The following is a 22,988-nucleotide window of genomic DNA, read 5'->3' on the forward strand; positions in this document are numbered from 1 at the left end:
GAGCAGCATTTCAAGGGCCAGAGTTTGTGGCCTCGAGCAAGTGTTTGGGATGCCGACAGTCTCATGGCCTGATCTTCTTTTGAAGTAAATTATACTTTCCTTAAAAGTTACATGGTTCCAGTTTTTGTCTTTCAGAGGAAGCTGCGGATCCATAGCTAGATCACCCACGGAAAAGGTCAGGTATTCTGCAGGGCCAAATCTGTTAATGTCCCCGAACTCTAGTCTAATGAGTATATAACATATAAATTGGGGAAATCTATATATCTGATTTCTCTTTAATCCGTGAATATTTCAAGACATGCATTCGTGTCCAGGACGTTAATAGTCAATCATTTGTGCAACAATAAGCTTCTGTCCGGCCTCGTGTTGATGGGGATCCCAAGTTGAAACTGAGCGCACAAGGATCTGCGGACTGCCAGGCCCTGCTTTATTTAAAAAATAAAAAAAATAGAAAGACCCCAGGTCATTTTATTCATTATCGACGTTTACCGTGTACCTCATTTGTTGTCCAGTGAATTATTTATCAAATAAAAATTCTAATATTTATTCCCTGCAAATCATCAGTCTCCCGGCTGAGGAGCGATAAAGGAGTGGGCGGATGGGGGGGGCGCAGTAATCATTTAAGAAATCCCTGGTAGGACGCATGCGTGTGGATTTTGAAGAGCATACGCCATATTGAATTCCCGTAGGAATCGGCTAGCAAATTTTCGAGCTAGCGGTGTAAAAGGGGGCCACTTTATCAATGGTCCTAATTCGGTTTAATGTTCAAACGTGTCTGTTCGCGTAACCCCGGACAGCGTAGCGACCTTTGAAAGGTCCGAGAAGCGGCGCAGGTTCATCACGGGCTCGGAAGTGTTAGGGACTTGTCGGGGGGGTTACCAGAGAAAGAAGTTGAATGGATCCGAGGGTAGCTTGGATTCAGCCCGAACAGAAAGGACCTGCGAACGCCTTATGGATGCACGTCTGGGAGACCTCTCAGGGAGTACGGACTCTCTCCGCTCAGCAGCAGCTCCACAATCAAAACCACAACCAGTGTGTGAATTACGCGGTTTTAAAAAATGTGGCGACCGCCGTGGCTTCGAGCAAGAGCATCTGCAGCAGCAACGGTAACGTTACAGGAAGCCTGAGCAACGGCAGCAGCCATCGTAGCATCACGAACGGCGCTGCACACAGTAGTAGCGGTAACGGCAATGCGATTCCTCCGCTGGGGAGAGCACTGTCCAACAGGAACGTACACAACTCTTTAACCCCGTCGAACATCAGCGAGCCAGGTGAGGGGAAAACTGCGTCCCATAAAACGGGATCTGCCTCGTCGTCTTCGCAGGAATCCGGGACGGACAGTCCCCCCTCCAGCTGCTCACTCGAGAGGACTATGGATAGAAATGTTACGGGGAGTATTAATAATAACGTCGGGGGTGCCAACCTGCTCTTCAACTTGAGAGACAGCATGGACAATAATGTCAACCTTTACCATCACCGTCACCCGCAGGAGCACCAGGCTTTCAAGTTACAGCAGATTTGCGTGAACCAGCATCAGGTTCACCCCTCTGTACCTATTAATCAACCACACAGTCACCACCCGGGCCGAAGGAAAAGTGACAACAAGGCGAGCACTTATGGGATGAATTATTCGATTTCTAACTGCACTAATGGCAATTATGCGAGCACTTGCACGCCCTGGAAGACGAGGGAGTACAGCCCAGGGGTACTCGGGTGAGTGACTTAACCGCATCGCTGATTTGTGGTGAAATAAGCTGTAATAAGTTGACAAACGTCTCCTGCCGCTGTCGTCTGTTTGGCAATATAAACAGTATAGTTATATATTATACTCTTGTTTTGCAATGCAGTTGGATTATGGCGGTACACTGAGTACTGGAGAGTAAGCTGGACATTTTTCTTCTTGCCGTTGGCTGATTAGCTAACCGTTACAGCTGCGTAAAGGCAGCCGCAGACGGCCAGAAAAAGACCGGAAGTGCCGTGATTTGGTATTCAGAAGGTTAAACTGGGCCGTTACCGAACACGATAATTCCAGCAAGCTGTCGAGCCCAACTATTAAGTAAAGCAATAAAATGTATTCTGAAGTGTTGAATAATGTGTTGGCGTGAAGCGAGTTTGAGTAGATTTTCTTAATGGTTTATTTATTTAGAAGGTGCCGACCGGATACGCTGCTTTTAAATGTAGTCCGTTAGTTAGCCTAAACGAGGAGCCTAAAGCTAATTTACCCAACGGTTTCCTATGCAGGCTGGACTTAACGGGAAAAACTGTTTAAAACAGAATTACAACCTTTTTATTCCTCCAGTGAAATGTAATTACACAGAACTAGAAATTAAATATGATAATCTATTTACAACATCTTTTTTTTTTGTTGACGAGGTTGAAACCAGCTTAATTTGAACGATATGGACAACTGCACTTAACCTGTTAGCAATCTGCTGTGGTGAATCCGAAAAGTAATCTGGCAATCTGACAGTGAGCGTGGGAGGTGAAACCTGCGAGATTAATTCTCAATATTGACTGTTTTAAACATAATTCGATACAATTTGTGGGGGAAAGGACTAGTTATGTGCAAGGTACGTGCTTTAGTTCAGAATTAATTACCTTTGTGCCCAAGTTAATTTGGGTGCACTCCCTATTTGCAGAGATCTGCCAATATGACATAACATACAGGGTGGATCCCAGAGTACTGAAGTATGATTAAAATCAGTTTCCAGGAACTCGCTTTAGCCACAGATTAGCTATATTTTCTTAGTATTGAGTTCACCTAAAATTAATGTCTATAAATGGTAAATAAGGGTTGTTTAAATTTGCAATATCTGCATTGTTGGTGTAATAAAAACACTAACTGAATAGCTTTTGATTTTCAAGTATAACTGAGCACTAACCGAAGCCCTCCTGAAACAAATGAGCAAAGAATTTCTGAATGTGTTGCAGGAATTTGTGATATTTGTAATGGCTGCTTGCACCCATCTGGGACTCTTCTGTAACAACGAAACAGTGTTTGTCACGAAAGCAGTTCCACATGCGTGATGCAGAGTTTCCCAATTGCAGTGAAATCTAAGTGAGCTGAGAAATTTGAAGTTGTTAATGAATGTTTTCTTCTGAAACCACAGTGAATTTCATCTTGTAATTCGTGGTTCTACAAGTTTTCTGACACAAGTTTCAGCTTGTGTGCCGACTAGTGTTGCTTTGGTTTGCCTTCAGGGGTGCCCTTTAAAGTTCTGCACAGAGAGGGAGTTTCACTACAAACTGGAACAGTGTGAACATAAAAATACTTGTATGTTGTGGTGGAGTGTTTACTGTAAGATTGCTTGTCAGGGATGGCTCTGGTAATAGCTATTATTCTAACTGTGGGCTGTGTGGAGTGTAATCGTTGGACGGTTAGCATGGATACATGCTGGACTGACTGGTTTGCTGACAGAGTTTTCACCAAGGAGTGGGCCCATGGGGCTGAGTGCATTTTCTTCAGGGCTCTGGTAATTGATTGTGACAGTCCCCCCCTGTTCTGTATTTCACACTGGCATCGTGGCATGCATTCCTAGGAAAAAAAAAAAGAATGGGTCAAACAGACTTCCTCTGTTCGAAGGCATTTAACTGGTCAGAAATCCATATCAACAACGGGCCTGGGAGACTCCCAGGCCTACTCTGGCCCTCCAGTGTTTTGCTTAAACCTTGGTCAATTTCCACTCAAAACCTCAGGTGTGTGTTGTGCCGTTGTCTTTCCGTAAGCCAAATGTATTCAGTGAAGATGAGTATTCTGCAAAGCATAGCTCCTCTGCACGTTGACCACTTTAGTTCAGGCTTATTTTTGGCCTGGTGGTTACAATATGGGGCAGGGCTACAGTTAGCCGAATCTATGATGGTTAAATTGGTACTGATCTAAGAGACTTCTCATAAAGGCATAGAAAAACTTATGTTTTGTCTTTTTAACAAAAACCAAATATATCAAATTATTTCAGTTTGACTGTTACTGAAGCAGGCAGGTTTAGTAACGTGGTTTTACAAAGTTGCAATTTCAAAATATATTTATGCATTTTCAGACTTCACAATTAGACCAGATTTCCTAATTGAGTTTTCCATTATCACAGTATTGGGAATCTTCCAGTCAAATCCAATATTTATCTCCATTTTCCCAAGAAATCTGTTTGATATGCTGAAATAACAGCTGTAGCTTCTTGATCAAACGAGGGCACCAGTTCAAAATAAGACTGTTTGAAGTTTGTTATTACTATGATCTGAAACAGGGATGCAATGATTTTGAAATGACAACAGATCAATAAAATAACAAAGTAACATCTACGCAGCTTTTTTTTATTTTATTTTTTTTTTTATTTTTTTTTATTTAAAAGAAGGAATCTTAAAATTTTTGCGACACAGCCAATTACAGGTGGTCAGATCAGTCTAAATGACCCAACCCCAACACTGGTATTGGATTGATACTAGCGGAATAGGATTGATCGTTTGTTTGTATTCTCCGAGTTCAGTATGTAGCCCACTGAACTGTGTTAACGTTTTACTTTTGGGGGAAATATAAGAAACCCCCTCAAAAATCTCAAACATCCACTATGAAAAATTAAAATGTTCAGTTTACAAATTATTGATAATTAATCTCATAAGTCATGACACAGTGTTCTCCACTGCATAAGCCGTTTGATGCACTAAACGTATCAGTGTCTGCAATATGGCTGCATTTCCTCGGTATTGGATCATAACAAAATTTGCAGTATCGCACAGCACCACAGCTGATGCATATGGGCCAGCGACACTGGTTAATGGCATTTTATTTTCCAGTATGTTGATATCAGTCAACAGGGTCACTGCTAGCTAATGGATTCCTAATTTAAAGTGGGCCCATGCTAGTCTAATGTGCCGTCAGCGATTTCAAATAAAATTTGCCTAGATGTCCAAAGAACATAATATGCAACTGTTAAATGTAACTCTTACTCCACTGGAATATTACCCATTTTAATCACTTTAACAATATAATATAAAACTTACTGTCTGAAAATACTTGGAGACCTAAAATTCTTTTCTCATTGTCTCACATATGTAATGCTTCAATGATAGAAACGTTAAACAAAGTTTGAGGTCAGTTTATGTACCTCTGTGACCTGAAAGCTTGGCCTCAGATGGTTTTAAACACACTATTTTTTTTCTACTCCTGGCTCTCTATGATGTCAGTGAGAGCAGATATCCCCAATATGGTCATCTCCCAGCCCTCCCACCTGCTGTTCAAACCTTCTGTTCACCCTTCAGACAGAGCATGAACTGGGGACCAGTGTAAGATGATTAAGGATTATATTGATGTGTGAATTGTGAAAAGCTAATCTGGAGTCTGAGAATAAGAATACAAAGCTGGAACTGAGTATAAGTCCCCTTACATGGCAGCTTATTTGGGATAATGCGCTTTCTCAAATGACACTGTGGTGCAGAGAAGAAGCATTACTCGTGATCTGGTTTTACCGGGATGTTACAGAGTGATGCTTTTTTTGGGGGTGGGGGCTGTCATCAATCACTTGTAGAGTTGAGGTTCATTAGCAACAGCTGATACAATCCGCCACCTGCCGCATTTGTCATATTAAACACTGAACATGACGATCAGTACCTGCTAAAATGAGAAGCCACTTCCTGAAGGTTTTGAACCCTGTGACACTCTTGCAAGTCGAAGTTCATTTTCATTAGGGAAGCTTTCATTAGTGCTGTAACACTACCAGGCTGAGGTGCATATTCATTACACCTTGAGATCTGCTTGTGGCATCGATTATGTTTTAATAAGCTGTTGCAGTGTTTCTCAGTTTGCAGTGTCCATGTAATCATGAGCTTTGTTAGTACATGTATACATCGGCAGTAGCAGTTGTGAACCTTTCCAGAGCAGTGACCACGTAGTTGGATTATTTTTAGTTCATTCTTGTACTTAACCCTTATTTGTCCTTTTGTCCAGACTCCACGAAGAGGTGATGGATTTCTACAAATACATATCTCCTCGGCCGGAGGAGGCAGCTATGAGGAAGGAGGTGGTGAACCGGATAGAGGTGGTCATCAAGGAGCTGTGGCCTACTGTTGATGTATGTTACGCATGCACACGCACACATGTTTGTTTGGATCAGCATAAATCAGAGACTTCACCGATATCCTGTCAGTGTTCCTAAATCATAGCTGAAACTATCAAATGTTTCAATACAGTACAGTGTCTCCCCCCCCCCCCCCCCCCCTTTTTTTTTTTTTTTTTTTTTTTTTTTTTTAATAATTATTATTTTATTTTTTCTTTCTCTGTCTGGGAAAAAGACGCTACCTTTGATCTTTTTGGGCCGCAGCTGGCAGTCTTTGAAACTAACCTGGATCCACAGCAGGTGGAGCACCAACTGTTTGTTTTTTAACTGTGCACATCTATGCATACCAGCCTTGCTCTCACTACACCCTCCTTTAACAGCTGTACATTTTAATTCAATGATTTTATTATTTAAAGGAACATGCTTAAATTTTGAAAATTCGGCTAGTGCTTTTTAAAAACTATTTATTTTTGACTGAATAATTTCATTAGGCTACAACCCTTAAAAATGAGCTTAAATTAGGCACAAACATTTCAAAAACTATAAAGACAAAATGTATTAATATGACATTTGAAATATCACTGGACAAGAGATGACATCAGTTATTGCGATCAGGAAGTGTGATTGGGCGTGAGAGATTAGTCAGCTCGGATGTTTTTTGGCCAGGTTTAGTGACTTAATTACCTGGCAGCGTCACAGGACCGTAGGTGTGCACGTCCAAGTTTCAGTCTGGCACATGTCACCCCTCCTCCTGTTAAACCGCAAGCTAACAAACAGACTCCTAGTTTTAATTTTCTAAATAACAGACAGACGTGAGATTGGCATCGATCTCTTACTCACACTTTTGACCAAACTGTTCCTCTTTAACAAAAGTACTATGTGTCAGACCCAACAAAAACTGACCTCATACTACCACTGTTTTGTAGTTTCCTTAGAAGGAATGAGAACATAATTAACTAACTGGAAAGCAGTTATGAGACACTCTTTAAAACAGAAAAATTAGTGTCTGTACTCGCACTTGAGAGGTGTAGAAATGGTGATGGAGGATCTTGCAGCTGGTTGAGAAGAGTACAGCGAGGCGCGGTTGATGCACCGCCTCTCTCGTTGCTTAATCATGTAAAACACGCGCAGCAGTGATTTGTTGGCTGCCAGTCTTCACCACTTCTGCTGTGAGCCACATTGTCAGGTAAATGGATCAAGCCTCAGATTGTCCCAGCCTCCCTTTTCATTTCCATGTATTTACCCTGGCCTGTCGTGGTGCTTTTGCCTTGACGGAAAAGGAAATGACTCCGCTTCCTTTGGAGAGCATTCACTTGCAGCCCTCAAGCACAGCATTTTTGTTCTTTGCTATTGTGTACTTAATTTGGCAGCGTACTTAACTTGGCAGTGTTTACAGTCTCTGAAGTAGGGAGCCGGAAATGCCTAAGTCCTGGTCGTTTGCAAACATTTGAACTGGATATATACAGCACCACCGCAAATGAGCTAGAAGTGTAGTTGTTGCAAGTTGCCAAGCCCTTTATGGTTAAAATGTGATGTGAAGAGCTGTAACACGTCAGCTTGTATGCCATGAATGACAGTGATTTCGGTCATTTTCACACTTCTGTAACCATGTTTTACCAGGTCCAAATATATGGCAGCTTCAGCACAGGGCTGTACCTTCCAACAAGGTAAGAGCAGGATTTAAATTTATTCAGTTTTTAAATAGCCAACTTAATTTTGTTTCTGATTTGTTTTGCTGCGAGGTCATTTAAATTTTAGGACTAATGTTTGTTTAAATTAGTTCATGTATGTTTTTTGCCCTTAGTGATATTGACCTGATGGTGACTGGGAAGTGGGAGCGCCCGCCACTGCAAGAGCTTGAACAAGCTCTTCGCAAGCATGAAGTTGCCGACCCTAACTCCATTAAAGTGCTGGACAAGGCTACAGTAAGTAGAGACAAGCAGGTCGTGCTTCTCCACTCTGTGCCTGTGTGCACCTATAGCATGTCATTGCATTTGGGCCATCACACTGGAGCACAGCTGATTTATTGGTGGGACAATACTATCAGCCAATATTGGCTATTTTCTGCGTTCATAGCGGCCAGCAACTGATCCTTTATTGCAGCTGGTTGAGAAGACTTTAACGAGTTATTGGCTGGTATTTCTTAAAAAAAAACAAAACAAAGAAAAACTAACACTTGACGGTGAAAAATGCTTTCTAATATATTAGTCCAAACTATCCCATAGGTTTAGTTGGATACCTGTTAGCTAGTCGAGTCGCACTGATTTATTGTTGGACCATAGATTGGCGACTTGCAAATCTAACTGTATTGTAGGGCTGCTCAATTAATCGAATTTTAATCACGATTACGATCTGGGCTTTCAACAATCATTAAAAATGACTGAGCCGATTATTAGCCCCTCCCTCATTTATCCGCGACACCTTAAAGGCCGGTCCGTGAAAATATTGTCGGGCATAAACCGTCCGTGGCGCAAAAAAGGTTGGAGACCGCTGATTAAGAGGACCCGAGGGAAGCTCGGAAAGCTAAGCAGAAGTTATTTGGAGAGGAGAGTGACTGCCGTTGGTTGAAAAGAGAGTTTAAAAAAAAAAAAAAAAAACTTCAGTGGTGTTGCACACTATTTTATATTATTTTTTTAAAGTCATTGTTAACCCTTTAAAGCCGGTCAGAGCTGCATGCTCCGTTTTGCGTAACTATTTTTAAATCCCTGTAGAACCTGAACCGTGTAAGCTAGCGCAATAATTTGTTTTGCATATGAAACCGGAGGAGTTGTACTTACATCTTATGCCATCAGCTTGTCCTCGGTCACGGTTTCCTTCCACATATAGCTTTGCAAAAATTGCATAAAAAGCGCTTGCAGGAACAAAAACATAATATTCCAGAAACACGCTTTGCCGATCCTATCAGCTGTTCGTAACACTTCCCACAATGAAATGAGGCACATGCTGTTTTCTTTGCAAATTTGCATCATAGGATTGTTTTTTGTTTTTCCTGCAGTATATAAAAATTGCTGTATCTCCAAAATAAAACTATGAAGACACTCAAAATAAATTTCCTGTGGTGGGAAACTATTTTTTGCAACTTATTGTATTTAAAGTTTTGAGGGATAAACCTCTTAAATTTCTCCAAGTAGAAATATATGTAAACAAAACAAAAGCGATTTTCAATTTTTTTTGTAGTTTATTGCATCTTTTTGCAATTTATGTAATTACTATGGACTTAATGCATACATATTATTAAAATATGGGCTATAACAGTTGAATTGATGTATAGCAACTTGAAATAATATAAAAAATAATATAAGCTCTGGTGGACTTGGTTCTATAGTAGGTCTTAAAGGGTTAAATAAATATCGTCAAATAATCATGATCTCAATTTCAGTGAAAATAATCGTGATTATAATTTTTGCCATAATCGAGCAGCCCTACTGTATTGCCATTCACAGTGGCTGCTAAATGAAAAGCATGGTTTGTTGACACGATATCTGCAATTTCCTGGTTAGCAACAGAGTCCGGAGTAGCATAAAAGAGTATTTGAAGAAAATGGAAAACATAAATGAAACTCATAATAAACTTGATGGAAATCTGTTTTGTGGGCCTCAAAAAAAATCAGTTGTCAAATACGTCACATTGTTAAATCACCTGCTGTATCAGCTGGGCTCTACATGACATCTGTATCTTTATAGCTCAGTATTTTCTACAAAAGAAACTTGTGAAATGTTTCTACAGAAACAGACGGATTAATAAAGACAATTCAGAAAATTAACATAAATGTCAAAATTAAAAACTGCTTATTTCTCAGTAAGGAACTACATGATAAATTTCCACCCTGTGTATAAAATAGTAATTGATTGCTTTGGCCTAATGATAAAATGATAGTTCTTCACACTAACTAATAAATGCTTGTAGCTCCAGTAAAGAGAAATCAAGAGGAGAGCTGGAAGAAATCCAGGCAAACAAAATTTGCCACCAAAAAGCTCTTGTGCACTTCCAGTGCCCAGAAGTATAAAGCTTTGACTTATTCCCTTTAATGTCCACTTTAACCTGTGAGACACCGTCAGTGTCGTCCATCTGTTTGCCTCACAGGTGACACATTTCCTGAGTTGTGGTGGACTTTCTGTCAATTTCTTTATTGATTAATAGTCTGCTGTTTTTTGGAAACCACTATGATGCGAATGCTGAAGTGCGTACTTTGTCTGCTCTTGTTCACCCAAAATGAAAACTTGCCGTCATCTGTTCAGCCGAGGTCAGTCATACTTTACTTATCGACTCATTTCGGTTCCACAGCAACTTCCCTTCATTGTGTCAAAGCCATCACTCTGCAGCTCGGGCTAATGTGTGCACCTACTTCGGAGGTGTTTATAGCTCCTATCCTGCAGGGATACATTTGAAAACAGCAACTCAGTGGCCCGCACAGTCATCGTGTGGGCTGTGCACACAACCAGGCAAGCGACCACAGGCTTCAGTGCCTTCTTGACTGACATGATAATAAGTAGTTAATGGCTGAGTTTTCATTTTTGGATTAGCTTTTATTTCTAAAAGCTTGTCATTTGGGACAGTTGTTCCTTTTTTTCCCTCTTTGTGTTCCAGGACACAGTGAGCATGTTTTTACAGAAAGACATGACTGTAGTGTTTGTTGAGCCATTTCACTTCATCTTTCAGGTGCCAATCATCAAGCTGACCGACCAGAGGACTGACGTCAAGGTGGACATCAGTTTTAACGTAGAGACTGGAGTCAAGGCTGCAAGCTTCATTAAAGGCTACATGAAGGTGAGAGGTGCCTTCAGCGCTGGAGATTTTACATGGTTGGCGATACAGACGGGGTATTACTTCATATATGTTTGTGTGTCAGAAAGATTACACACAAAACTAAGCCGTTTTTCATCAAATTTGACGGAGAGCTGGACAAAGCATGAAGTTAGAACCCATGCCATTTTGGTTTAAACCAGATCACTGTCCCTAAAACTGCAAATTAGATCAACGGCTTTGGTTGAAGATGCATTTGTGATTTGCGGACAGAGCTGGGATTCTGAAGCAAAAACACATGAAAGTCACTGGAAACTGTTTGACCTTTCTTTGATGATCACCCCTCCATCTTAAAGCACTCTCACAGGGCTTCGCTGGCTGCTGGCTGTGGATGTTTCTCCTATTTTTGCAGTAGCACAAATAACTACCCCACTCACACACTTCACCAGTCTGCTGCCTGGTTGTGGGCGCTGGCTTTATGGAGCTAGGAGTGGCCATGTTTGGTGTAGTGATGGACTGACAAGTTGTTAGCTAAATGAATTAGCTCACAGCAAGGCATATTATTTGCTGTTTTTAACATGGGGACTTGCATTGCTGCTGCTTACTTATGAGCAATGTGTTAAATCGTACCAGGCACAGAGGGGGAGACTTAGTTATTTCCTATAATTTGTTGTCTAAAGTCAAACTTCATGGCTATGTGTAGTTCTGGTACTGCTTTCTTTGTTGACTTAGACCAGAAGGCAACAGTGCACAGTAGAAGGAATACACTCCGATGGAGGAAGAGAGCAGGAAAAGGTCATGTTTTCATATTTGAATTAAAAAAAAAACACTGGAGGAGTCACATAATTGCTGTCTTGCAGTGAGGTGGAAATTGGAAATTCCCTCTTTGAATATAGCTTACCCAGCAGTTTAAACCATTACTCTTTACTTCACTCCAATCTTGTACCGGCTCATCTCATGTCCAAAGTGAAGCTGGAACAGAACCAGCAACATCGCTCCGTCAAGCCCCCATTTAACTCCGTCAGAGTCTGTGTCCTGCTGAAGCTCTTGTTGCTAAATCTGCACAGCAGAGGTGAGTTTCGCACAGAAATTCCTGCTCGAGTTTGATCCATGCCCACTTTAGTCACAGTTTTAGGAACTAATGCGGGAAAGGAATTCCAGGTGCCGCTGCTGCCGCGAGCTATCAGATTTTGTTGGGGCTTTTGTTTGCTGCCGTGGTTGCATGTTGGAACGGCGATCGCTGGGAATGCACGTCACAGCGAGAAAGCCTGCTGTTGACAACCACAAACTACACCAACCCAGAGAGCTGATGTTGTGAACATGTGGGTGTGACAGACTCGGTGCAGTCTTGTCATTGAAAGGTCACCTCAGAGTTGATTTTCACATGGTGGCCAGTAGGGGTGCAACGATACTCGTATCGATATTGAACCGTTCGATACAGTGCTTTCGGTTCGGTACGCATATGTATCGAACAATACAAAATTTTTCATTTATTTTATCAACTTTCCTTCTGACGATGCTGTCTGTGTTGAGCGCTCAGTGGATCTGCGCTCGACAGTGCAGCCTAGGCGGAGTAGTCGAACGCAGATTCACTGAGCGCAGGGCAAGCTAGCAAGACAGAAGTTAAGCTCTCCTTGCAACATGGCAAATTGAACCTCCCCCGCCCTCATTCAGATCTGGCGTTTGGAACTATTTTGGTTTTCATGTGACGTATGACCCTGAAGGTAAGCGCGTCATGGACTAAAGTAAAACAGTATGTTGGATGTGCCACGCAATGCTTAATTACATGGGTGGGAACTAGTGTGTTAGCACAGTTAGCTCATTAACGTGTTGGCGGTCTAGCCCCATGCACGGGGCTATCAGGGGTAGCTCGTTAACGGAGATTTGCCGTGTTGTGGCGTTAAGGTCATTTTAACGAGATTAACCTGAAAGCACTAGTGGGAACACAGCGAATATGACTGCACATTTACTCCGACATCATCCTAGTGCAAAGACAAGTGGAAGCAGACAAAAACAACAAGCATGCATGCTACAAACTTTACCCGAGTCATTTAGACAGCCGTTAGCACATGATTCTCCTTATGGGGACCTGATATGTTTAATATGCTGCTGAGAATATAGCCCAGAAGAAGCGTATAGTATAGCTTTTATTTTGGAAAGAGCCATTTCTCTGTAATAAACTCTTTTCCACAGATGAGTGATTCCTCAATCAGATACAGGGCTTGCAAAATCTCTAGCCCGACGTCCCGGGGCTAGCGATTTTTTTCTGTCGCGCTACCAAAATCTATCTCTGCCCTGCCCGTCGGGCTATCGTAGGAAGGAAAAATATATGTCAATGTTTTTGCATTCTTTCGGAAATGTAGCTGGGTAATTATGTCATTGGCATCGGTGAGCCACTGTCAATATGTGACATATTGAAGTCGCGTTTGAATTTGCGCTTGTTTTTTGCTTTCACTTTGCAATCGCGCGAACTGTGTATAGAGAGCGACAGCACTGATTGGTGAGTGACGATAATTTGCACACCAATTCCTCTGACATCGTCTTATTAATCGTTAGCTTACTATGCAAACATGACAAGTGAAATCTCCCGCATCAAGCTTAAACATGTGAGAGGTTGATCGCGCAGAGAATCGCTGAGCTTATGTGAGTGCGTGTGTAAAAGCAGCAGGATATATATTTTAGTTCTGCTGAGCCAAATAAGACAGGTCAGGGTGAAGAAGTGACAGCCAAAGAAAAGCTTACCACAAAACAGAAAAGTTATGACAAATCAGACTATAAGGCAAAAAGAAAGTGCAGCTTTATGGTTTCATGGACAAAAGAATTTCTGTGGCTGCAATATGACGAGCTAAATAACCAGGGCTGCACATAAGTGGTCCGCAGGTGCGCATTCGCTGTCAAAATAAAAAACGCGCACAAGATAAGAAGTTGCAACGCGTGTTTGCGTACATAAGATTTTCAGGAGGAGGACAGACATTTGTTTAGAACTCTTAAAGATGTCGAAGAAGCTCCTTTAAGCAATTACTGTGATGTTCCTCCACCTCCAAAGAAATGTCAGGAGTCCGAACCACAAAAGCGTATTCTCGGAAAAGTAGTTGCAGGAGGTGAGCTGGCTTCAAACAAATGATGAACGCACAGAGATGTGGTGCAGAATGTGCTGTGAAAATTTAATAAATGACAAATTAAAAAGGCATGAACGTTGTTTTTTGTTTTGTTTTTTTTTTTGTATCGAAAAAATATCGAACCGAACCGTGAATTTTGTGTATCGTTGCACCCCTAGTGGCCAGGTGCCTCAGTGCATCCCGCAGTCTTGTTCTTACTCCTTAAAAGGATATTTGAAAAGTTGACAGCGCTCTGCTGCTCCACTGGCACAGATACACACATTCTGCCAGGAGCTTGTGCTGCCTTTTCAATTGGAAAATCAAAAAACAGGTCCCTCTGGATTATCACACGCAGCTCATATTGATAGCTTTTTAGAAAGTTTGGCCCAGTTGGCAGCTTGACAGTTGGAAGTCGGGGTTGTAACAATTCGTACATTGAACGACTGAAAGTTTCTGTATTTAGCTTCGTTGACTTGCTAATAAAACATTACTTTCAGTAGTAATTAGGGCTGCACGATTTTGCATAAAATGAGAATCACGATTTTTTTTTTTTTTTTTTTTTTTTTTTTTTGGCTTAGAATTGAGATCACGGTTTTCTCACGATTCTCTTTTCCAGTATAAATATTTATTGCACTTATTAACTGCACATCAACTTCGTAACAGTTGAGACTGAACATAAAAACAATAAATCAAGGTTCTTTATTTGTCACATGCATAGTTATACAAGTATAACACACAGTGAAATGTAGCCTGACACGCTCCTCGACATGTGCAAAATTGGGGGGGGGGGGGGTGTGTGTGTGTGTGTGTAGAGGAAGAAATATATATATATATATATATATATATATATATATATATATATATATATATATATATATATATATATATATATATATATATATATATATATATATATATATATATATATATATATATATATATACACACACACACACACACTGGGTGAATGTGCAGTAGTAGCAGCAAGCAGGTGAATTCTGTACATTAATATGAATAGACATCTGACTATTTTACAGGATAGACAATATAAACATATTTAAAGTTAAAGGAATTGAAATGTACATTGTGCCTTGGTTTAGAGTGTCTGGAAGAGATTCCTGTCTCAGTCAATTATAGATGATGTGAGAGGGCGGGTGTGTGTTTAGGGCACGGATGGCTTGGGGATAGAAGCTCCTCTTGAGTCTCTCTGTCCTTGCCCGGAAGATGCGGAACCTTCTACCAGATTGCAGAAGTTGGAACAGTTTGTTGCCAGGATGGGACGGGTCCTTCAGTATCTGCGCTGCTCTAGTCCGGCATCTCCTGGTGTAGGTGTCCTGAAGCGGGGGGAGAGCAATCCTGCAGCAGCGTTCTGCTGTACGGATCACTCTCTGGAGAGCTTTTTGGTCCTTCACACAGCTGTTCCCGAACCACGATGTCATGTTCTGTGTGAGGATGCTCTCCACAGCGCCTGTATAGAAAATCCTGAGGATCTTTGGAGAGACCCTGAACTTCCTCAGTTGTCGTAGGTGATACAGGCGCTGCCTAGCCTACATCAAAATACATCAAACAAACATAAAAACAAAAAATGCGGTACAGTCGTCGTCTTTTTTTCTTTTCTTTTTTCTTTTTTTTTCTTTTAAATCATTGTCATTTGGAAATGAGATCGCACATAAGTATGAATCGAGATTGCGATTTATTTATTTATTTATTTATTTTATTTTTTCTAACGATTAATCATGCAGCCCTAGTAGTAATCGTCTCTGTGTGCCTGCAGTGACTGTATAAGGATATCTGCTATTCTCAAATCAAATCACTTGGATCACTCAAATCATACAAAGCCAAGAACAAAAACGGGAAATAAAAAATTGACCATCCAAATTTTTAACAATATTTATGATGAATATAAGGAAAAGCATTATATAAGACACTTCTTATTTAAAGTTGACTTATTGATTTGTTGGATTCATTTGGGCTTGTGTTCTAAGTGTTTTTTTTTTTTTTTTTTTTTTTTTTTTTTTTTTTTTTTTTTTTTTTTGGGTGGTTTCTGAATCGAGTTAGTTTACAAGATTAAACTGCGTCACGTTCAAAGTTGTTCACCGTCGCTTTGGATCAAAGCACCAGCCTGTCCCTGAGTCATGAATTACGCTGTTCTTTAGACAAAGATTCACACCCTTAATGAGATAATGATTGACGTGCTAGTCAGCCGCATCATTTCATCTCTTTACTTATAATGTAGTCTAGTCTCGTTTCTGACTCACAGTTCTACATATATCTCATTAGAAACCCTCTTTCTCCTGAGTGATTTATGTAGCTGGAGCCCAAGTCAATTTGTTTTTATCTGCGTTTACTCTTAAGATGCTGCGCTCTGGTGTTTTCTTACTTAATCTATAGTTTGAATCAGGCATTTTCATTCCACATCTGTCCCTGCATTTTGCTTTCAGAAGTATCCAGTGCTGCCTTACCTGATCTTCGTGCTGAAGCAGTTTCTGCTGCAGAGGGATCTAAACGAAGTCTTCACCGGGGGCATCAGCTCCTACAGTCTCATCCTCATGGTCATCAGTTTCCTACAGGTACAGGGATGTCATGTCACAACAGTTGAAGCGGCTTATGTTGTAGTAGTGCTGCTTGATAATATCGTGTGCGTATGTATGTATGTATTTATAGTGGCATAAGCAGAAGTAGTTTATTAGCTGTTGTAGGACAACATAAAATCGAATCTTTATTAGTGAAGCAGTTGTCTCAAATACACCCTAATCCAGTCTCTTTCCTTTCTCTTCAGCTCCATCCTCGTATCGATCCCACCAACCCCAGTGAGAACCTGGGAGTGTTACTCATCGAGTTCTTTGAGTTGTATGGCCGTAATTTCAACTACTTGAAAACAGGGATTCGCATTAAAAATGGAGGCGCATACATAGCCAAAGAGGAGATTATGAAGGGCATGACAAATGGATACAGGCCATCCATGCTCTACATAGAGGACCCTCTACTTCCAGGTGTGTGTGAAATACCATCTGTCTCTAAACAAATAAGACTTTAAGCTACATTTTCAGGTTGGCATTTATGATCCAAAGAGAGGTCATCAGTGTGTCATACTATGTTTGATTTTAATTTTTAGTATCATTTGGTCTTCGTCTTAAGACTGGCACAGCAGCTAAATGTTTAAACCAATTACCGGTACTGTAAAGGTTTAAACCTGGATTGATTTGTTTAAAACAATAAAATGATTTTTAAAGATGCTGTATATATGTAAAACGGACATAAAATACAAACATTTGGAAAACTTTTTGAATACTTTAAGATATTTTTGCTATTGAAAGCTACACTTAGCCAGTTGGCTTTAATTTAGCTATGCTATGTTACTCTGGTAGTAGTTTGCAGTGTTAGATGATAAAGTAGCTTGAAAATAAAATGTTAATTCACTATCCTGATCAGCCCAGGGAGTGTATTAACTGGCCTTATGTTACTAAGCTGGATAGCTCACAGTGTTGGAGCTTAGCTTATATCTGTGTTAGAAGGCATGCTAGCATTAGCCAGAACAGAGCTAGCTTATAGTCTAATTATATTCTCCAAATGAAATGAAAGTCAGTCAAGAAAATACCCTGCTGATGTTATCCCAAGTTTGTCCTTGTCTTGAATCATCTACGCATTTGGCCAGAAGGGGCTTTTTTTTTTTTTTTTTTTTTTTTTTTTCCTCTGGTTAGCATTGGCTAACAGTATACTACTCGCTAATTTAGACAATTTGCTAAATACCCACTAAAGCAGCTAGCTAGTGTGGACTCTTTGGGGAGAGTGCCATCTATTTTCGGTTTTGTCTTGTGTTGAGAGCTGATATTTGCTGGCTTTAGTGATTAGTGTTCTCCTTTGGCTAACGTTAGCTTATTGGGGTGCAGGGAAGCTGAAGAAAAGCGTTGAGGCATTTAGTGTAGGGCCCAAATATCCCATTTCGCATTTCACTCACTGACGGTTTATTTTTTTTAAAGCTTGTATTATACAAAATTCTGCATAGTGCACTTTAATCACATGTATTTTTATATAGCTCACTCCAATACTCTGTCCATTGTGTGTTGAATAATACATTTTAAGATCAGTCATGCTTTGCACATTTTGCAATTAAGTAACAAGTAGTCTAACAGCCACTAACAATTTTAGAAAATGTAAAACTTGGTTAAAACCGGTTAAATTGGTCTTTTTTTAAATTTTCCTCTCTTGTTTCCCCTCCACCTTGTAGGTAATGACGTGGGAAGGGGTTCCTACGGTGCCATGCAAGTCAAGGAGGTGTTTAATTATGCTTTCATTGTCCTGAGTCATGCTGTCTCCCCGCTTGCACAGTCATATCCCAACAAAGACTGTGAAAGGTTAGAATCCAAGCTATTTAAAAGTAATACTGACACCTTAGATAAGAGAAGAGCTTTTTTATTTAAATGTTTCTATCTTGTCCCTGCAGCACATTGGGGAGGATAATCAGGTTGACCAAGGAAGTGATCGACTACAGGGAATGGATCGTTAAGAAGTGGGGGGGCAGAGATTTGGTGCAACCGGACAACAGAGGTACAAATCATTGGGTTTCAAAACAAAATAGATGCAGTTTTCCCATTGATGCTATTAAATTGTCTCATTAAGCATCAGCTTTTTTTTTTTTTTTTTTAAAAAAGCATGATATATATTCTTACCACTAATCCTATTTCTTTAGTGTCGCCTCCCAAAAAGCCTGTGTCGGAGCAAGAGAACTGTGTGCTGGGAGGTGGTGTTGGGTCAGATGAGCAGCAAAGGGATTCGGTGTCACCCCACAGCGCGGACTCTCCCATGTCCATCTCCAGCCCCCAGCAGCACTCGTCCGCCTCATCAGTGTCCTCACTGTCTGGGTCTGATAACGTAAGAAACCCCATGCAGGACGAGTAACAATGCACACGCTGCTTGTATTTCTGATGTAGTTCTTGAAAAATACCAAACAGTTTCTTCTGATTATGCACTTGACATCCAGCATAAAAGGATAATGTTGCCACACACATGACATAACTACATGCCTCTTATCCTTCTCATGGTAGTACAGCTTAATTTACTGTCATTTTATTCTAGTATTCAGATGGAAATCTGTTGGTTTTTTTTGTTTTTTTTAAACAATGTCCTCTGCTTTGATCCATCAGGACTCTGATTCAGCGTTGCCATGTCCCCTCCCTCCACCAACCCTGCCAGCTTACCCGCCTTTCCCACCACTCGGCCTAGCTTTAACTCCAGGCCTCAACATGAGCACCGGCAAACCTGGCATGGGGGGACACCATCTGCTCATGCCTCCAGGTTCCCAGGTAGGCACGCAGCCGTGGCGACAAGCAGCAGTGATTGCCTGAATTAGCCTGAATTTTACATGTAAAATGGGATTATATGGTGGTTAAAATTTGGACTACAAATGAAGCATATTAAATCAGTAGGGTAGAGAACAAGACATAAAATGTGCAGGTTTTTGCAGATTTTTATTGCAGTATTCGATTAAAAAAAACTAAACTACTAGATTTCCAATTTAAATTCTGCCTCTCTTTCCCCAGGCTCGCGTCTCACTGCCCGGTGGTCTAGCAATGCACTCCATGCCTGGCAGACAGGTGTGTATAGACACCGGGCTCCCCCCCTTCTTCCACATGCACCCCCCAGCCCATGCTCATGCCCCTGCCCCTTCCAGCCCCCAGCCTCCGCCCAGTCCCCACTCCAGCCACACACATAAGGTAGGCGCTGGATGCCACAACCACACTCAAATGCACTACTGAGACAACCTTGTCTCCCACACAGGGTTTCCACTCTGTCATTTCATTTCTTGTCTCTCTTCAGCGTCTTCATCCTATGTCACGTTTGTTATTTCTCATTTTATGCTGTCATTATTCTGTACAGGTTACATAAAAAATTCAATTGCTATTTGCGTTCCAATAACTAATGACATTGCTGCAGCTGTGATAGTGCTTAAAAACTGGTGCTAAACCAAGCTAGCTTTCACCCATATGCACCGCATTGGTCGCTGCTGTTTATTGTAATGATTGGTCAATGTGGCCGCTGCATTACCCAGAGGGAGCCACGCCTCCTAATGCATGCACCATGAAGAGGTTTGGTTTTGATACAAATGCCAGACATCTATTTATGGAAATTAGTTTTCCATACCACATGCATAATATATCTAAAAGGGAATATGAGAAAAATTTGCAGCTGGCTTTTCATATGTTTTGGTGACGTTTAAAAAGTGGTGAGTGCTTTAAAAAACCGAATGCGAAATGTAAAAACTGAAGAGTTTACTTCAGCATTGAAATGACTCGTCTGTCCAATCCTGTGAGTCTTTATCGTTTGGAAACGTTCAATCAAAGAAGAGCACAAATAATACTGTGCGCTTTTTTTGTTTGTTTGTTTGTTTTGTTTTTTTATTTTGTTTTGGGGTTTTTTCCCCCATATTTGTCACACTTAAATGTTTCAGATAACTGGAGTATTAAAGGGGAAAAACCCATCCAAACCTACCTAACATTATGTGGAAAAATGAATTTAGTTTCACTAGCCACACTCAGGTCTGATTACTGCACGACCTGATGAATCAAGATATCACTTAAAACATATCCTGTGTAACAAAGTGAAGTAGGCTAAACGATCTTAACAGGCAACATATCATCATGCCGTGAACTAAAGAAACTCAAAGGATGAAACGTGGAGTCGTTGCCGTCTATTATTTTGGGAAAGGTCACAAAGACATTTCCAAAGCTTTGTGAATCCAGCCAATTAACTGTTGACAAATGAAGAGAACTTGAAACACTGATGAACTTTTCCAGAATTGGCTGGTGTGCCAAAAAATAGTCTAAGAGCCTCAAAAACTCATCTAGGAGGTCTCAAAAGAACCCAGAACAACAAATACAGAACTGCTGGCCTTACTTGCCTCAGTAAGAGTTCCTTAGGAAAGACAAACGCTGCCAACTAAAAAAAAACGTTTGTCCCACATTTTTGAAAATATTCTGTGGACTGACGAGACAAAAGTTTAACTTTTTGTAAAGTTTGAGCCCATCAAACATCAGCTGTGGAACTAACACAGAATGTTATAGAAAAGATCATCATTGCAACAATCAAAACATGATGGTGCTAATGGTGTGATGGTCTGCAGCTGCTTTACAGCTTCAGGACCTGGATGACTTGTTTTAACTGAGCACCATGAACTCTAGAAAATCCAGAAAAATGTCCAACCATCAGTTTGTCTTCTGAAGCTTTTTTTGGTTTTTTTTGTTTTTTTAATGGTTTTGGAGTGGACTAGTCTAAGTCCAGACTTCAGTCTGATTGAGATGCTTTAGCGTGTCCTTAAACAGGCCAGTCATGGTGGAAAACCCTCCAATATGTCTGAATTTAATCCTGGAAAGAAGAGTGGGCCAAATATTATGTTTCTGTCTAATATAAAAATTTATTTGATCTGAATCATGTGCATGTGACAAATATGCAAAACAAAAGAAACCAAGAAGGGGGCAAAGACTTCTTCACAGCAGTGGCAGCTTGTATATCGGTTCCTGCCTTCTAGCTCCAGCGTGCATTTATTTCTGTGTTGTGGTTTTGCTCATGTTTAAACACAGAGCAACCACAAAGACAAGTCCGCACACAAATCTGTTGGGATCACAGCCTTGATCCTTTTCCCTCAGTCTTCTTCTCGTCTCCATCTCTCTTCAGAACGGAGCCAAGTTCAACGGGAAGGGCTTCCACAATCCGCCACTGGTCAACAACGCTGTTATGGCTAACCGTGGATACGCGCAGCATCACCGCAACACTTGGCGACGCAGGAAGAGGGACAGCCTGCCAGTTAGCCTGAGCAGATAGAAACCTCTCCTCGCCGTTTCCTCCGTCTCCTCTCCGACTGCATGCCGTGGCTCTTCGTTCGTCTTGAAGGAGGATGGACAGGCAGACAAGAGGACCAGAGACCAGCAGTTTTTACTCCGAGGGCTCCTCAACATGGAACAGCAGCCCTCAGCTCTGCATCTTCCTCCTCTCTGTACCTTCCCTCCCCTTTTTCTTTTCTTTTTTTTGCATGACTTCCATTTTTTTTCACTATTGTGTCTTCCTTCTCTGCGTTCAGGTCGGTTTACTTTTTTGGAACTTGGCATTGACAGTATTGCTAAGCTCACTTGACCTCATCTCGACCCTTGCAGCCAAGCTGCCCACGGTTTCCTTTTTACAGTTAATACACTTAAAAACAAACGTTTTTTTCTCCATTTTGTGCAATAATGTTATTTTTCTTTTTGAAACTAAAGTAAGAGCTTATTTAATTTCGTGTGTGTGTATATGTAAAGGCATTTTTATACTGTTATTTTATTTTTGTAGAGTTTTAAATTTTGTTTACGAAACCTTTCCCCAGGCAGCATCTCTAAAGTGTGCGTGTGTGTGCGCATCTCTCCATCAGGTTGAGATGGACCCAGGTTGAAATGACCCCTCCCCCCTCTTCTTCTCTCCTCTTTAAATGTGGTCTGCTCAAGGGAAGCCGTATCAGAAAAGCATCATCTTGGCATTTCTGATCATTTCTCTTCACATGTTTTCTGAAAATGGGCGAGGTGGGCAACAAAAGGGGGGAAAAAAATTCCCTATGGAAGTTTTGTTCCTCGCTCCAGTTTTTCTAAGGCATGCTGAGGGGAAGTTGAGGGAATGAAACTCTGCCCTGGGATATCCTTGAAGCACAGGGAGAGGCTCAAGTTTTGTGGCCACCTGAGGATTGTGTGACTGCGCGTATCTGTTTGCGTCTCTTACGGGAATGTGTCGTTGTCTCATTTTGTCGTTTGGGGAGAGAAGGCTGGCAAAAGAAGGCTGGCCTGATAGCTTTGTCTTGGCCATATCTCTCTCCGCCCGGAGGATTTTCAGCCTGTTTTGTTTAGGCTTTGTGTTCATTTTTTCTTTTAAAGTTGTTGTTGTTGTTGTTAATATTTTTTGTAGGAGCATTGGGGGCCACGAAGGCAACAGCTTATCTGACTTGAATTAGAAGATCAAGAATGGCGGGCAGAAAGTCACTGAGCTGTGTCAGAGGGGGCGTGGCTGTGGAAAATCTGATCCCAGGGCTGAGGTCAGCTCTCGCCCGCAGCTGTAAATTAGCGCAGACCAACACTTTAGATGC

The 22,988-nt window shown here is 41.1% G+C and overlaps 1 protein-coding gene across 1 annotated transcript; it reads left to right on the top strand.

Annotated features, from left to right (window-relative positions):
* The first annotated feature begins 692 nt into the window (after window positions 1–692).
* tent4a (terminal nucleotidyltransferase 4A) lies at window positions 693–22,988 on the top strand. Its single transcript, XM_085377030.1, has 13 exons — window positions 693–1,713; window positions 5,939–6,062; window positions 7,668–7,714; window positions 7,852–7,972; window positions 10,707–10,814; window positions 16,330–16,458; window positions 16,668–16,881; window positions 18,117–18,243; window positions 18,333–18,436; window positions 18,579–18,760; window positions 19,033–19,191; window positions 19,429–19,602; window positions 21,560–22,988. Exons 1-13 carry the CDS (start codon window positions 896–898, stop codon window positions 21,704–21,706), a joined length of 2,454 nt encoding a protein of 817 aa, XP_085233156.1. The 5' UTR covers window positions 693–895; the 3' UTR covers window positions 21,707–22,988.

Source organism: Diplotaxodon limnothrissa, linkage group LG18 (assembly GCF_057381915.1).
Source record: "Diplotaxodon limnothrissa isolate DT_005_m linkage group LG18, D_limnothrissa_male_GT1.1, whole genome shotgun sequence".
NCBI classification, from domain to species: domain Eukaryota; kingdom Metazoa; phylum Chordata; class Actinopteri; order Cichliformes; family Cichlidae; genus Diplotaxodon; species Diplotaxodon limnothrissa.

Bases quoted from the DNA above. Each gene is read 5' to 3' on its own strand.
- tent4a (XM_085377030.1), top strand. From the start codon at position 896: ATGGATCCGAGGGTAGCTTGGATTCAGCCCGAACAGAAAGGACCTGCG. The intron at 18,761-19,032 runs GTAAGAAACCCC...TTGATCCATCAG, and splicing joins CACTGTCTGGGTCTGATAAC to GACTCTGATTCAGCGTTGCC. The intron at 19,192-19,428 runs GTAGGCACGCAG...CTCTTTCCCCAG, and splicing joins TCATGCCTCCAGGTTCCCAG to GCTCGCGTCTCACTGCCCGG.